This window comes from Lithobates pipiens, unplaced genomic scaffold (assembly GCF_037356315.1).
Source record: "Lithobates pipiens isolate NorthernLeopardFrog02 unplaced genomic scaffold, aLitPip1_a1.2 Scaffold_10, whole genome shotgun sequence".
In the NCBI taxonomy this organism is placed as follows: Eukaryota; Metazoa; Chordata; class Amphibia; order Anura; family Ranidae; genus Lithobates; species Lithobates pipiens.
The window spans coordinates 190,092,140-190,108,631 of NW_027507686.1; the positions used below are offsets into that span (position 1 = coordinate 190,092,140).

General features: G+C 42.5%; 1 protein-coding gene across 1 annotated transcript in view; it reads left to right on the top strand.

Moving 5' to 3' along the window:
- DAGLA (diacylglycerol lipase alpha) overlaps positions 1-16,492 on the top strand; it is a 111,159-nt gene that overhangs the window by 66,868 nt on the left and 27,799 nt on the right. The window contains exons 7-12 of the mRNA XM_077460757.1: positions 5,055-5,189; positions 9,785-9,862; positions 9,946-10,070; positions 10,306-10,465; positions 11,839-11,922; positions 12,015-12,092. Of these exons, the coding sequence (XP_077316883.1) occupies positions 5,055-5,189; positions 9,785-9,862; positions 9,946-10,070; positions 10,306-10,465; positions 11,839-11,922; positions 12,015-12,092 (660 nt within the window). The remainder of the gene's footprint in view (positions 1-5,054; positions 5,190-9,784; positions 9,863-9,945; positions 10,071-10,305; positions 10,466-11,838; positions 11,923-12,014; positions 12,093-16,492) is intronic.

Sequence of the window (16,492 nt, forward strand, 5' to 3'; positions counted from 1 at the left end):
AATGCTTTAAAATGCATATACAAATGATGTTTTAGAGCACTTTTTTTCTTCATTGGAGTACTAAATGCATTTAGGGAAAATTTAGATGGTGCTTTGTAGGAAATGTATGCAAATAAGCCACCATAGGAAAAAAAAAGACTTCTGGGTAATTGGCACATAAGTGGCTAAGTGGTGTTTGGAATAGTCTGTCAGGGCTATGCAATTAACGGACCTCCAGCTGTTGCAAAACTACAAGTCCCATCATGCCTCTGGGTGTCATGCTTGTGGCTGTCAGTCTTGCTATGCCTCATAGTAGAGCTGCACGATTATGGCTAAAATGAGAATCACAATTATTTTTGCTTAGTAGATAGATCACGATTCTCGCGGCGTAACATCATCTTTCACATTAAAACAAAAAAAAAAACAGGGCTAACTTTTACTGTTTCTTTTTTTTTTTTTTTTTTTTATTAATTGAAGTGAATTTTTTCCCAAAAAATTGCATTTGAAAGACCGCTGGGCAAATACAGTGTGGCATAAAATATTGCAGCAATTGCCATTTTATTCCCTAGGGTCTCTGCTAAAATATATATAATGATTGGGGGTTCCAAGCAATTTTCTAGCAAAAAATATTGATTTTAACTTAAGAAAGAAGTGTCAGAAAAAGATTTAGACTTTAAGTAGTTAAACTTCCTGCATTTACACTTGTTCAAAACTTGGCAGTCTGCCAGGATTATTTATTTACACAAAAGTTCTATCCCTTTGATTTAAGAAGGAAGCTTAGTTACAATGTTGCAAGTTAAAAAAAAAAAATTGGCAGACTGCCTGGATGTTTTCTTTTGACAGCTGAGTGAGCAGATAGGTTCTCTGCTTGTTTATATGAAACAATGGGCAACCTCTGCAGGAGAGATGTCAGAGGGGGTGAATCGAGATCACAATTTTTTAACGATTAATTATGCAACTCTACCTCATAGGACTTGTAGTTCTGCAACAGCTGGAGGTCTGCTAATTGTATATCCCCGGGCTAGGTAATGCTGCTTGGAAAGATTTGCAAATAACCCTCTGCAGACCAAGAACCTAATTTCTAAATAATAGCAACCTTTTATTGTGTGTTTAAGCATTTGATGGGTATTCGTATTTGCATAGCAACATTTGACCTTTGTGATGTTACCCAGGAAGGCAGTGCAGAAAATCCATAACAAACACTCGGTGGTTAAAGGAGTTTTAAAAGAGGTCTCATATATCACCGAATGGTCATTGCATCCCAGTTCCCCATCAGTAGAACTGAGAGTTGCAGTCTTACATAATTCTACCTACAGTATCATTAAACCTAGGTTGACCCCACTGTTTGTTAAGTAGCTGGAACCTTCCGGCTTCCTAACAACGATGAGTAGTCCATGCTATCAGCGGTTGTTGGCTCTTAACAACCAGCACAAATGGCACTGTAAAGTGGATCGAAAAAGAACGCAGATGCAATTTTGATGCATGTCCATTAAGGTCTATGGACCACAAAATCTCACCGGACCTTTTTCAAAGTTGAATCACAGTTGTACCTCCATTAGAATTTGCACCGGTGGGAACCAGGCTTAAAAGGGAATGTCCGTATTATTATAGCTTGTTCAAAAAAAAAAAAAAAGGCTATGTTTTGAACCATGCTGTATCTGAATGGATGGATGGATTATAAAAAAAAAATTCCCAGGGTAACCAAAAGTACACATTTGACATTCCTATATCTGGATAATATTACTGAGTTGTATAGGGTATCTGTATTTTAAAACATGTTAGACCTTTTTATTTACACAGGGAAAACAAGCTGTTTCGCAAATAGTGCATCCAGAAAGTATTTACAGCGCTTCACTTTTTTGTTATGTTACAGCCTTATTCCAAAATGGATTCAATTCATTATTTTCCTCAAAATTCTACAAACAATACACCATTATGACAACATGAAAGAAGTTTGTGTGAAATCTTTGCAAATTTATTAAAAATAAAAACCCCCAAAAATCCCACTTCCATAAGTATTCACAGCTCTTGCGCAATACTTTTGTTGAAGTACCTTTGGCACCAATTACAGCCTCAAGTCTTTTTGACTATGATGCTACGAGTGTGGCACACCTATTTTTGGGAAGTTAATTATATTTTTCTTTGCAGGACCACTCAAGCTCCATCAGATTGGATGGGAAGCGTCAGTGCACAGCCATTTTTAGGTATCTCCAGAGATGTTTAATCAGGTTTAAGTCTGGTCTCTGGCTGTGCCACTCATGGACATTCACAGAGTTGTCCTGTAGCCATTCCTTTGTTATCTTGGCCGTGTGCTTAGGGTCATTGTCCTGTTGGAAGATGAACCTTCACCAGCTTGAGGTCCAGAGTGCTCTGGAACAGGTTTTCATCAAGGATGTCTATGTATAATTCTGCATTCATCTTTCCCTCGATCCTGACGAGTCTCCCAGTTCTTGCCACTGAAAAACATTGCCACAGCATGATGCTGCCACCACCACGCTTCACTGTAGTGATGGTATTGGCCAAATGATGAGTGGTGCCTGGTTTCCTTCAGACATGACACTTGCCATTCAGGCCAAAGAGTTCAATGTTTGTTTTATCAGTCCAGAGAATTTTGTTTCTCATTGTCTGAGAGTCCTTCAGGTGCCTTTTGGCATACTCCAGGCAGGCTGTCGTGTGCCTTTTACTGAGGGATGGCTTCTATCTTGCCACTCAACCATACAGGCCCGATTGGTGGTGTGTTGTGGAGGTGGTTGTTCCTCTGGAAGGTTCTCCTCTCTCCACAGTGAAACGCTTGAACTCAACCGATTGCTCAGTTTGGCCAGACAGCCCACTCTAGAAAAGTCTTGGTGGTTCCCAACTTCCATTTACAGAGGACGGAGGCCACTGTGCTCATTGGGACCTTCAATGCTGCAAAAACTTGTCTGTATCATTTCCCAGATCTGTGCCTCGATACAATCCTGTCTCGGAGGTCTACAGACAATTCCTTGGACTTCATCGCTTGGTTTGTGCTCTGACATTCACTGTTAACCGTGGGTCCTTATATAGACAGGTGTGTGCCTTTCCAAATCATAAACAAACAATATATTTGGGGGGCTCACCCTAAAAGATGCATTAAAGATGGTGCAGCCATAAGACCATACAACAGAACAAAATATTACAGCGCAAAAAATACATTTACCTCCTGCAAGGCTTGTTTAAAACACCTAGACATTTTCCAAAAATATGGGGATTTGGTCACACCATATTGCTATATGGTGATTAAGCCCACTTACTGAGACAATGATTAGTGGATGCTACACTATCCATAGACTGAGAGATCCTGCTTCTCTGAACCATGGGAGCAATACACTCCTCTACATGGGAGAACTTGAGGTCTCCACACCATGACACTGGTGGATACTAATGAGAGGCACTGAAGAGGGAGTGGGGTGCTGCTCATCCAAAAGGGTTTGGTCAGAAACCATACAATAGACAAACAAGATATTTGGGGGGGCACACCCTAAAAGATGCATTAAAGATGGTGCAGCCATAAGACCATACAATGTATTACAGTGCACACATGCAAAAAAGACAACTAATCATGGGGTAATTTCTCGCAGTAAGTGGGCCTAAGTATATATAGCAATATGGTGTGACCAAATCCCCATATTTTTTGAGATGTTTTTTGAAAATGTCTAGGTGTTTTAAACAAGCCTTGCAGGAGGTAAATGTCTTTTTTGCATGTGTGCGCTGTAATATTTTGTTCTTTCCTTTCCAAATCATGTCCACTCAACAGATGGACTCCAATCAATTTGTAGAAACATCTCAAGGATGATCAGTGGAAAAAGGATGTACCTGAGCTCAATTTTGAGTGTCATGGCAAAGGCTGTGAATACTTATATACAGGTGATTTTTTTTTTTTCATTTTTTTTTTTATAAATTTGTAAAGATTTCAAAGAAACTTCTTTCACGTTGTCATTATGGAGGTATTGTTTGTAGAATTTTGAAAATAATGAATTTAATCCATTTTGGAAGAGGGCTGTAACATAACAAAATGTGGAAAAAGTGAAGCACTGTGAATACTTTCCGGATGCACTATATATCCTGTCAGCACAGGCTCTTCTTTCCCTGTGCTTTGAAAGCACTGGTCCACTTCAGAATAAAAGATTTTTTGTTTTAGTACAGACTACAGGCTGAGTGTAAAGACATGAAGAGCTACTACGTGTTTGATTAAAGCAGAAATTCATCCACTTTGTAAAATGTGCTGACATGCTCAGTTCAGCGAGGTGCATGCCACCTTGTAGACTTATCTCTTTAATTTACATTTGACAGGTTATGGAGCTCCGGGAGCACAGCTATCGCTACACTCCCAGAGCTTTGACAGGAGAGAAGTTGCTCTCTCATAAAGCAGCTTTTGTGCCTACCCCTCCCCTCTGCTGTTCATTCACAGAAGCCTTTGTATTTGTATTTTGTGAATATGTTCACATAATAGATGGCATTCTGTGATTGGGCAGGGGGATGAAGGGGTGGGCCACCGGAGCTTCATGCGGCGCTGCAGTGGCTGAGACCAGAAGATCCAACGTTGGAGTACAAAAAAGTAAAGTGATGGCTATGCTGCCGGCACTCCATAAAAATAAAAAATTTAAATTAAAGAGAAGTCCACAAAGTGGCAGGAAGCTTATTGGACTTAACTTCTGGTAAGCTAGCACATTGTACAAAGTGGCTGGATTCTTAGATTTTAGCTTTAATTATCTTCAGTTCTAAACTCCTAAGTGGTGATGTCTTTATTCCCCTACCCTCATCATTGGAGAAACAGATTGCCTTCCTTCGTTGGAAGCCTACTACTCTCTATACAGGTTACATATAAACTGTGCAGTGGGATTGTATTTTCAAAATACAGCTGTCTTAATATGTAAGTGCTGTTGGTTTAAATGAGCACATTGGAGGTAAAATCGCATAGGAACTGCATCTAGTTCAGTATATTTTTGTACAGGCAGTATTAAGAAGTGTAACACTGGAAGTAGGTTAATCAGTAAGTGTTGTGTTATACACCATTACACTTCCAGCGTGTGACCTAAATATGTCTCTTTTCTCAGGACGCCTATTCAGAGATTGCCTATTTGTTTGCGGAGTTTTTTCGAGATCTGGATATCGTTCCTTCTGATATCATCGCTGGGTTAGTCCTGTTACGCCAGAGGCAAAGGGCAAAAAGAAATGCAGTATTGGATGAGGCAAGTCCAGTCAGATTTTATGGTATTCTACAGCAGAATAAAACCAGCAGCCAACCAAAACCTTTTAATTATCCAGTGTGGGATTAGATACTGAAAGGGACAACATCTCCATCAGATCACCCATTTCACATGTACACTCCTTAAACAGAATACAGACTGGCCATTTTGCCTAACCTCATTCGAAAGGAAATGCAAAAATGACCCACATTCAGCAGGTCTAATATCTCTTATACATGTGAAATGTGTATATCTAAAAACTTCTGCGCTCTATGGAAAAAGACAAAGCAAAAGTAGCTAATGAAAAGAAAAAAGCAGCAGTCACTAGGTGAGTTGTCTCTCACTAATGGGAAATAAATAAGTAGAAAAAATGTGATGCGCTAATCTCAAGACTTTCGATAATCGCAGTGAACCACTAATGTGCAATTATAAAAGGTGCAACCATGCATAAATAAATCAGAGGATACCTCTGTGCATATAATAAAGTGCTAACTAGTGCATAGACCATAAGGTGACTCAATGTGCAAAAAAACGCAAATTTAACATATAGACCAAAATACAAATATAAGATGTGGAAACGTATTACAATGTGTATATAATGGAGCAAAAACGGGTATAAATAAAAAGGGAGAAAAAAAATTATAAAATATTAAATCCAAGTGATCAACGTGATTGAAGATATAAATGTCCCATACACAATCCAATCAAATCGTGCAATTCGGTAAACACACTAAATTAAACGTGCAACGTGCTGGGCAGTCAATCCATCCGTGATGATCCGTGCAGATAGTGTAAATACTATGCAATTACCTCACTGCTGTGGGTACACAGCAAAATTAATAATGGACACCAAGATGCTTGCAGGGACGGCTGTATAACACAATCTTTAGGAGACTTCTCTAACTTCCTCATGGATGGTAGGTAAACTCAGGGGAATGGATTAGAGAGAACCGCCATAATGTAGTAGTTTTTTAAAATGTATCAATTTTATTAAAAGATTAAGACTACTCACAAGTGAAGTAGAGATAGGCACATTTGACAGACAGCATAAAGCAAACCGGATATGGACGTCCATGTCCAGGGAGCCACAAACCACACAAAACCCTCATGTAAAGAGTGGAAGCAGCCTCAGCCTAAACTCTGTCCAGGCCACGCTCCCTACATATTTTACCGTGGGCAAGGTGAAACATGTTGGGGGTGTGGCCTGGATGAGAGTTTTGTGTGATGTGCGGATCCCCAGACTTCTTACCCTTCTTCACTGACTTCTATGGAACTGAGACAAGCTCTTTCCCTGCCCCGCGGTTGTCAGCATATAAGAACCTAATAGAGCCTGAAGCGGCAACCTCAATTTCTTTGTATGGGTTCACAGTGACTACTAATTTTCTGCCCCGAGAAAATGTCCGCACGCTGCTATTTTGGTGGTATAGAACACATGTCCAAATTCAAACTCACAGCTTCTCCACTTTTGTTTCTGAGGATGCGAGGTGCAAGGAACACATCACCGCATTTGATGGCAATGCCCAAAGTCCAGAAACTGCCGATATAGAATTTGATTCAAACCATTTTCCATAAGAATCTACTCAGCAACCCCCAGGAAGCTGTAAGCCAGTCGTGTATAGGTAGGCTGGCTGTGTTGATGGGGGAATCGAGTGGCATTCTTTCTTTCCCCCCTGGTGGAAGGAAAGAAAATCGGCCATCTATGGGCTGCCTTACTCGATACACCAATTTCTAATCTTGCAGCTAAGGAACAAAAGCTAACATTTTTTTATTTTTCTAGCTACACATCAAACTATAGCTAAAGCTTGGAGGAAACTCTTTATGAACCTTATGAGGCTAAAGCGGCAAATTATGGGCACAGTGATCATAGAGAAACTTACTTCTATACTAAAAGACAGACACCCTAATTTCTAAGTATGGACTCTGGCCAAACGTTCACGTTGACACAAATATTCATTTTCACAAAGTCTGCTGCCTCAGTTTTTATGATGGCAATTTGCATATACTCCAGAATGTTATGAACAGTGATCAGATGAGATGCAATTTATTACAAAGTCCCTCTTTGCCATAAAAAAAATTAACGTAATCCCATAAACATTTCCATGGCATTTGTGAAGAAGGCTTCATGGCGCCCAAGAAAGTCCAGCAAGCGCCAGGATCGTCTCCCACAATTGATTCAGCTGCGGGATTGGGGCACCACCAGTGCAGACCTTGCTCAGGAATGACAGCAGGCAGGAGTGGGTGCAGACTTTTGGAGGCTGGCCTGGTGTCAAGAAGGGCAGCAAAGAAGCCACTTCTCCATGAAAAATATCAAGGACAGACTGATATTCTGCAAAAGGTACAGGGATTAGACTGCCGAGGACTGGTGTAAAGTCATTTTCTCTGATGAATCCCCTTTTCTGATTGTTTGGGGCATCTGAAAAAAACCTTGTCTGGAGAAGAAAAGGTGAGCGCTACCATCAGTGCTGTGTCATTCCAACAGTAAAGCATCCTGAGACCATCCATGTGTGGGGTTGCTTCTCAGGCAAGGGAGTGGGCTCACGCCCAATTTGGCCTAAGAACACAGCTATGAATAAAGAATGGTACAAAAACATCCTCCAAGAGCAACTTCTCCCAACCATCCATAGACAGTTTGGTGACAATGCATTTTCCAGCATGATGGAGCACATTGCCATGAGGCAAAAGTGATAACTAAGTAGCTTGGGGAACAAAACCTCAAATTTTTGGGTCCATGGCTAGGAAACTCCCCAGACCTTAATCCCATTGAGAACTTGTGGTCAATCCTCAAACCCCCACACATTCTGACAAACTCTGACAAGCATTGCTTATGTAAGAATGAGCTGCCATCAATCAGGATGTGGCCCAGAAGATGATTGACAGCATGCCAGGGCGATTTGCTGAGGTTTTGAAAAAGAAGGGTCAACACTGCAAATGTTGACTCTGCACAAACTGAATGTAATTGTCAATAAAAGCATTTGACACTTATGAAATGCTAGTAATTATACGTCAGTATACCATAGTAACATCTGACAAAAATCTAAAAACACAGAAGCAGCAGATTTTGTGAAAATGTATATTTGTGTCATTCTCAAAACTTTTGGCCACAGCTGTACAATCGCAAACTGAATCTTGACCACCCTTTAGTCTTGCTTTGAAAAACAGGCTGCACAAACTGGGAACTTTCAACCGGATCCTGTTCCCCCCCCTTTTCTTTTCTTTACGCTTACTGCACTCCAAACATTACTGTCTCCAATGTTCACGCTGGAATTACCTTTTTCTCTTCCCCTCTAAACCCATCTAAATATTAAATATTACAATGCCCCGTACCTTGGGCAGGTACATCAAGAAAATACCATTTGCACACTTCCTAGGCCACAGACAGGTCCACAGTCACTACCGTATCCTCTGGCTTCTTTTGCTGGGTTTAGCCTATATTGTCATTTTGAATAAAACCATATGTCTTTCCTATTTGTTTTGTTTAGCACCTCTGACATTCTATACTGTATGTTATCAAATATATAATATCTGCGTGCTTCGTTCTGATTTGTGTTAAAACCATTAAGAACAAAATAAATGTGGAAAAAAAAAAAAAGGGGGCAGTATTGGGGTACCGTATATACTCGAGTATAGGCCGACCCGAATATAAGCCGAGGCCCCCAATTTACCCCCAAAAAAACTGGCAAACTTATTGACTCGTGTATAAGCCGAGGGTGAGACATGCCTGTCCATCCCTGTGTGTGTGTCCGTCCATCCCTGTGTGTCCGTCCATCCCTGTGTGTCCGTCCATCCCTGTGTGTCCGTCCATCCATCCCTGTGTGTGTGTGTGTCCATCCATCCATCCATCCCTGTGTGTGTGTGTCTCCATCCATCCATCCATCCATCCCTGTGTGTGTGTGTGTCTCCATCCATCCATCCATCCGTGTGTGTGTGTCTCCATCCGTGTGTGTGTGTGTGTGTGTGTGTGTGTGTGTGTCCAGCCTACCTGTGTCCCGAGCCTTTGTCCCGAGCCTCCGTCCCGTGTCGTGCCTTGCCTTCGTCCCGTCCCGTCCCGTCCCGTCCCGTGCCGTGCCTTGCCTTGCCTCCGTCCCGTGCCCTCTTCGTCGGCGGCCATTGTAAAATTCAAAAGCCGCGCCTCCTCCTTCGCCTGTGATAGGCGGAACACTGAATTTCCCAGCAGCCTGTGTTCCGCCTATCACGGACGTCGTATCATCCTCGTCCGTAGTACGAGGATGAGCGGATGCCCGTGATAGGCGGAACACAGGCTGCTGGGAAATTCAGTGTTCCGCCTATCACAGGCGAAGGCAGAGCCGGAGGCGCGGCTTTTGAATCAGAATGGCCGCTGTCTGTCTGCTCGACACGCTGATCGAGCGGGCAGACAGCGATGACTCGAGTATAAGCCGAGGGGGGCACTTTCAGCCTCAAAAAAGAGGCTGAAAATCTCGGCTTATACTCGAGTATATACGGTATTTACTTTATCAAAAGTGTGTCAGCTAACAAATGTTAATAAATAGGTCCGATGTGGTGTACTGTTATCTTTTTGGGGCTTTTTTTGTTTGTGAAGTGAAACATGTCATCTTGCTTTCACTGTTCTCTGCTTTCAGGCTAATAATGACATATTGGCTTTCCTCTCTGGCATGCCAGTTACCCGAAAAACAAAATACCTGGATCTAAAAAATACTGTGAGTATTCATGCTTTGATTTTAAAGACGTATATTTCTAGAGACTTTTCCACTCATTGAAGCCTTTCTCTTCCCTCTCTTAGCAAGAGATGCAACGCTACAAGGAGGTTTGTTATTACATGCTCTTTGCACTGGCAGCTTATGGCTGGCCCATGTACCTCATTAGAAAGCCAACATGTGGCATCTGTCGATTGGCGGGTGCATGCTCGTGAGTAGTCCAGTCATTTCTTGAGACTTTGCTTCCTTCATGTGTTTCTTGCTGTTAACATTTGTAACTTTGCTTCTTTTATATTCGTTTGCTCTTCATTTTATTTCTAATTGAGCTTTTTTTTTTTTTACGTTGAATATATTTGTGTCAACTATGATTGTCCTTTCTGATGTACACACTATTTGTATCTGCTTTTGTTTCCTCTTTGTTGTTTTTTTCTCCTTGCGCATATTAGTAGCTGCTGCTGCCCCTGTTCTTCCCGTCCTCGCTTTGCCCCTGGAGTTACCATTGAGGAGGATAATTGCTGCGGTTGCAATGCAATTGCTATAAAGCGCCATTTTTTGGATGAGAACATGAACATGGTGGACATTGTTTATACGTCATGTCATGATGCGGTTAGTTCTTTGACTTTTTGTGCCTTGTACCAATGTTATGAATCCAAGGCAGGTATAAAAGACACAAGTTAATTCAGCTCTGTCTCCATGTATTAAAGGACAACTGTGCATTTGTGCAATAAATTAATTCCTTCCACCCCCCTAAGTGCATTCCACTAGGTCAAATACTTACCTTTAGCCCAGATCCAGTGATCTTTACTGTGCAACCCTGCTCAGAGCCACACAGCCTTTCTCCAGAAAATTGCTGCCTTTGCATGCCTGTAGCAACCCTAATAATTCCTATGGCAAAGTTGTACTCATGGCGGCCTCCAGTGGTCGCTTGAAGTGCAGCTTTCCCATAGAAATGAATGCCTCAAAGCACAGCACAGTATGAAGTGGCATTTTTTTTGGTGGAGATCATGGATCAGAGCTGACTGTGTATCTCTTAGTAGTACGCACTCGGAGGGGGTGGAGGGAATTTAGTTAAAGAAAATTGTACAGTGCATGTTTAAATGCAAGCAGTGTAAAGTAGCCCATAGATGACTCGATTTTTTTTCTTTCCTTCCTCCACTGGTGGAAGGAAAGAAAATCGCTTGATTCCCCCATCCACACAGTCAGTGTTTATGGGGGGAATGCCTCCTGCAACAATATTGTATTATGCCAGTGGGGAGCCTTCCCAGCCAGCAGAACACAATAATTACTGCTTACGGCTATAGTTGTAGGCAAAAAATTTGACAGGCTGGCTGTATCCATGTCAATCCAATAGATGGACTTGGATACAGTCAGCCTGTCTATATATGGATCAGATTTTGTCTGGTCCCTGCTGAAAGTATGACTGGCTCAAGGCTGTCTTTGACTTCATATCAGCTTCTTGCAGTCCCTGTACAGCAAAACTCAAAATGGGAAAGTGAGAAGCAACGCAATAAGCCAATCCGTGTCCATTCGCATGCCAACAAGTAGCTTACTATTATAAGGGGAGAGCAGAATGACAGAGGGGGGCTAATCTGTGTGCTGCTTCTCTATCACTAAGCTTTAGTAACATATAGCTTGCTTCAAGCATTCATAGCTTCCAATGATGGGTGGAAAAGATTTTCAAAAAATAACGTGACTTCTTTGTACACCCCAGGTACCCTCCTTGAAACAGTTAAAATATCAATTTTTTTGTTACAAAACTTTGTGATCCTACATTTTTTTGAACCAAAGTAATGGAAAGCGTAATCACAAGACAATACATTTATTACCCTCCAAAACCATTATATTTGTGTAACCTGGACTTTGCCTAGCTGCTGCATCCCAACATAGTTTTTCACACTTTGCCCTGCCAAGAAAAGCTGCAATCAGTGATGAATGTTTTAAAACAAGACTTTTAATTAGACATAATTATGCTTTTTTAGGTTTATGAAACCCCGTTCTTCGTGGCTGTAGATCATGACAAGAAGAAAGTTGTGATAAGCATACGTGGAACACTTTCTCCAAAGGTAAAAACAAAACTACCTCATGACCTGAAAAAAAGTAATTTTTTTCAATTCTGGCATAAGACCTTAAAGAAATTCATTGACTGTTTACTTAGGATGCCTTGACAGACCTCACAGGAGATGCCGAGCGCCTACCAGTAGAAGGACACCATGGAACATGGTTAGGCCACAAGGTAAACAGCTGGAAAATGTAACTTTAAGTGCACCTTGTAATGTAGTTGTCAGTGTAATGCTTTGAAAGGGGTGTTTGTGTGTGTGTGTGATATATATATATATGTATGTATGTATGTGTGTGCACAATTATTCGGCAAGTGAGTTTTTTGAGCAAATCATAATTCATGCATATGATCCAACCCCGAGCTGTATAATCTTGAATGCTTATTGGATTTAAGCATATCAGGTGATTTGTATTTGTGTAATGAGGGAGGGTGTGGCCGAAGGAGATTGACACCCTATATCAGTGATGGCGAACCTTGGCACCCCAGATGTTTTGGAACTACATTTCCCATGATGCTCATGCCCTCTGCAGTGTAGTTGAGCATCATGGGAAATGTAGTTCCAAAACATCTGGGGTGCCAAGGTTCGCCATCACTGCCCTATATCAAGGTGGGCATAATTATTAGGCAGCTAGTTTGCCTCGGGCAAAATGGGCCAAAAAAGAGATTTAACTCATAAATTGTAAAAAGTATTTCAGAGGGATGCAGCACTCTTGAAATTGCTAAGATTTTGGGGCGTGATCACAGAACCATGAAAACTTTTGTTGCAAATAGTCAACAGGGTCGCAAGAAACATATTGAGAAAAAAAAAGATGCTAATTAACTGCCAAAGATTTGAGAAGGATCAAACATGAAGCTACCAGGAACCCATTATCCTCTTGTGTTGTGTCATATTCCAGAACTGTAACCTACCTGGAGTGGCCAAAAGTACAAGGTGTTCAGTACTCAGAGACATGGCCAAGGTAAGGGAGGCTGAAACCTGACCACCACTCAACAAGACACATAAGTGGAAATGTCAAGACTGGTCCAAGAAAAATCTGAGGACAGATAGAGAGATGAGATGAGTGACTCTTGACTTACCAGATGGATGGGCTTGTGGCTGGATCAGTAGGGGGTACAGAGCTCCACTTTGACTCAAACACCAGCAGGGTGGAGGTGGGGTACTGGTATGGGGCTGGTATTATTAAATATGTGCTAGCTGGACCATTTTGGGTCAATGGTACAGGAAAAGGTCTGCATCTTTCAAGAAAACCATGATATTAATGCAGGATAATGCTTCATCGCATGGATCGAAGTACACCACTGCATAGCTAGCCAGTAAAGGCCTTAGAGCGTTTTTTACCCTAAAAAAATAAAAATGGATCCTGTTCCTCTAAAGCATAAATAACAGCACAGTGCTTGTGCTGTGTAATTTGGCCCTTTGTATCATCTAAAATACCTGGCTGATCCTGCCTGCCCACCCCTCTGTAAACTGACCACGTCTATCATGGCTTCTGAGCCCCTGACACCATGGTCAGTTGACGTGCCTCCGACATCAGCTGTCACTCTTCTGGCCCCCCCCGACACCCCCCCCCCCCCCCCCCCCCGCTTGTCAGCTTGTGTCAATGCCCATACCTCCCCTCCTGCTGCTAAAATATCACTGTTATTAAAAAAAAAATGCCATTTATACCTTATTTCAGAGCTGTGCTCAGCGCTCACGTGAGGGCCCGCAGCTCTCCTCCTGTCCTCCCCTTCTCACGACTGACGTCAGTGGGAGATTCTCAGCTCCACCCGCTGTAGCTGTCAGATTGGGAACATCCGCCGGTCACATGAGCACCAAATGGCGTTCTGAAATAAGTTATAGAATGTCATTGTTTAAATAAAGCGCACACACACTGGGCACATAGCCTTAAAGTTAAAGGAATAATAACATGGCCCCCTTCCTCACCTGACCTAAACCTTATTGAGATAGAAGACCTATGACTGTTACTGAAAAAAAAGGTGGCTATATTGGTCACTGATTTTTCACATTTAAAAAAATTAATAAGGTTACCGTCCATCATGCCCCAGGCGGTGACGTCATAAGGGATGGCCCTCCAGATGACGGCACCCGGTGACCCCGCCCCATGCCAATATAAGTAGTGGCACACCGCAGGAGAGAGCATCGAGTCAACATTGGAAGAAGACAGTGGAGAAGACCCGGCAAAAGAGCAAGAAGATAGCGCAGAAGACAGCGGACAGAGGGATAAGAACCAGAGAGGGCTAGAAGACATCAGTGGAGAAGACCTGAAGAGGGGAGAAGAACCCACAGAGGCAGAAGACATCAGCGGAGGAGGCAGAAGACGTTGCCAGAAAAGGGAGAAGAAGTCGGAAGAGAGTTAGAGATGCCTAATAAATTACTTTAAAAATCTATGTACTGTTTTATTTTTGACACTTTTTTTTTTTTTTTTTTTAAGGGTAATGGGTAGGGGTACAATGTACCCCATACTCATTCACATAGGGTGGGGGGCCGGGATCTGGGGGCTTCCAGATTCCAATAAGCCCCCTGCCTGCAGACCCCGACAACCAATGGCCAGAGTTGTCGGGAAGAGGCCCTTGTCCTCATCAACATGGGGACAAGGTGCTTTGGGGTGGGGGCCCCCCTGCCCCAAAGCACCCATCCCCCCATGTTGAGGGCATGCGGCCTGGTACAGTTCAGGAGGGGAGGGGTATGCTCGCTCGTCCCCACCTCCTTTCCTGACCTACCAGGCTGTGTGCTCGGATAAGGGTCTGGCATGGATTTTAGAGGGGACCCCTAGGCAGTTTTTTTGGCATCGGGGCTTCCCCTTAAAATCCATACTAGACCAAAGTGTCTGGTATGGTCTTGGAAGGGGAACCCAATGCTGGACTTTTTTTACATTGTGGGTTAAGTTTCCCTTCAGGATCATTAGAGCATAAGTCGCATGCCAAAGATGGATCAGTTAGGATGATGATCCGACTTTGTTCCGACTTCATTGATATTCAATGGGCTAAAGTAGTATCAAAGTCGGACCAAAGTAATGCAGGAACTACTTTGAAGTCAGCACGACTTTAAGCCATACTAATATGAATAGTAGTCATTGGAAATCATGGGGAACGACTTGTCATACGACTTTGCAGTGCCAAGTCGTAGCACAAGTCGTACTAGTGTGAAAGGGGCCAAAACCTCACTTTTACTTTCTTAAATATTCTGTTAACGTTATTAACCTTTTGGGTTGACCGAGAACACTGTAGTTGTTCAGTAATGAAATTAATCCTCAAAAATATAACTTGACTAATAATTGTGCAGACTGTGTGTGTGTATGTGTGTAATGTATAAAAATATATATAATGTGAGGGATGTACTTACTTTTGTGAGATACTGTATATATGTGTGTGTGTGTGTGTGTGTGTGTATATGTATATACATATACACACACACAGTATCTCAAAAAAGTAAGTACATCCCTCACATTTTTGTAAATATTGTATTATATCTTTTAAAGGGACAACACAGAAGAGATGTTCACTTTGCTGCAATGTAAAGTAGTGAGTGCACAGCTTGTATAACAGTGTAAAGGTGCTGTCCTCTCAAAATAACGCAACACACAGCCATTAATGTCTAAACCGCTGGCAACAAAAGTGAGTACACCCTTAAGTGAAAATGTCCAAATTGGGCCCAAAGTGTCAATATTATGGACAGCCACCATGATTTTCCAGCACTGCTTTAACCCTCTTGGGCATGGAGTTCACCAGAGATTCACAGGTTGCCACTGGAGTCCTCTTCCACTCCTCCATGACAACATCACTGATCTGGTGGTTGTTAGAGACCTTGCACTCCTACACCTTCAGTTTGAGGATGCCCCACAGATGCTCAATAGGGTTTAGTTCTGGAGACATGCTTGGTCAGTTCATCACCTTAACCCTCAGCTTCTTTAGCAAGGCAGTGGTTGTCTTGGAGGTGTGTTTGGGGTCGTCATCATGTTGGAATACTGCCCTGCGGTCCAGGTTCCAAAGGGAGGGGATCATGCTCTGCATCAGTATGTCACAGTACATGTTGGCATTCATGGTTCCCACAATGAACTGTAGCTCCCCAGTGCTGGCAGCACTAATGCAGCCCCAGACCATGACACTCCCACCACCATTGACTGTAGGCAATAAACACTTGTCTTTGTACTCCTCACCTGGTTGCCGCCAAACACGCTTGACACCATCTGAACCAAATTAGTTTATCTTGGTCTCATCAGACCACAGGACATGGTTCCAGTAATCCATGTCTTTTAGTCTGCTTGTCTTCAGCAAACTGTTTGCGGGATTTTTTGTGCATCATCTTTACATAAGGCTTCCTTCTGGGACGACAGACCAATTTGATGCAGTGTTCAGCGTATGGTCTGAGCACTGGCAGGCTGACCCCCCACCCCTTCAACCTCTGCAGCAATACTGGCAGCACTCATACATCTATTTCCCAAAGACAACATCTAGATATGATGCTGAGCACGTGCACTCAACTTCTTTGGTCGACCATGTTGAGGCCTGTTCTGAGTGGAACCTGTCCTGTTAAACCGCTATATGGTCTTGGCCATCTTTATGTAGAGCAACAA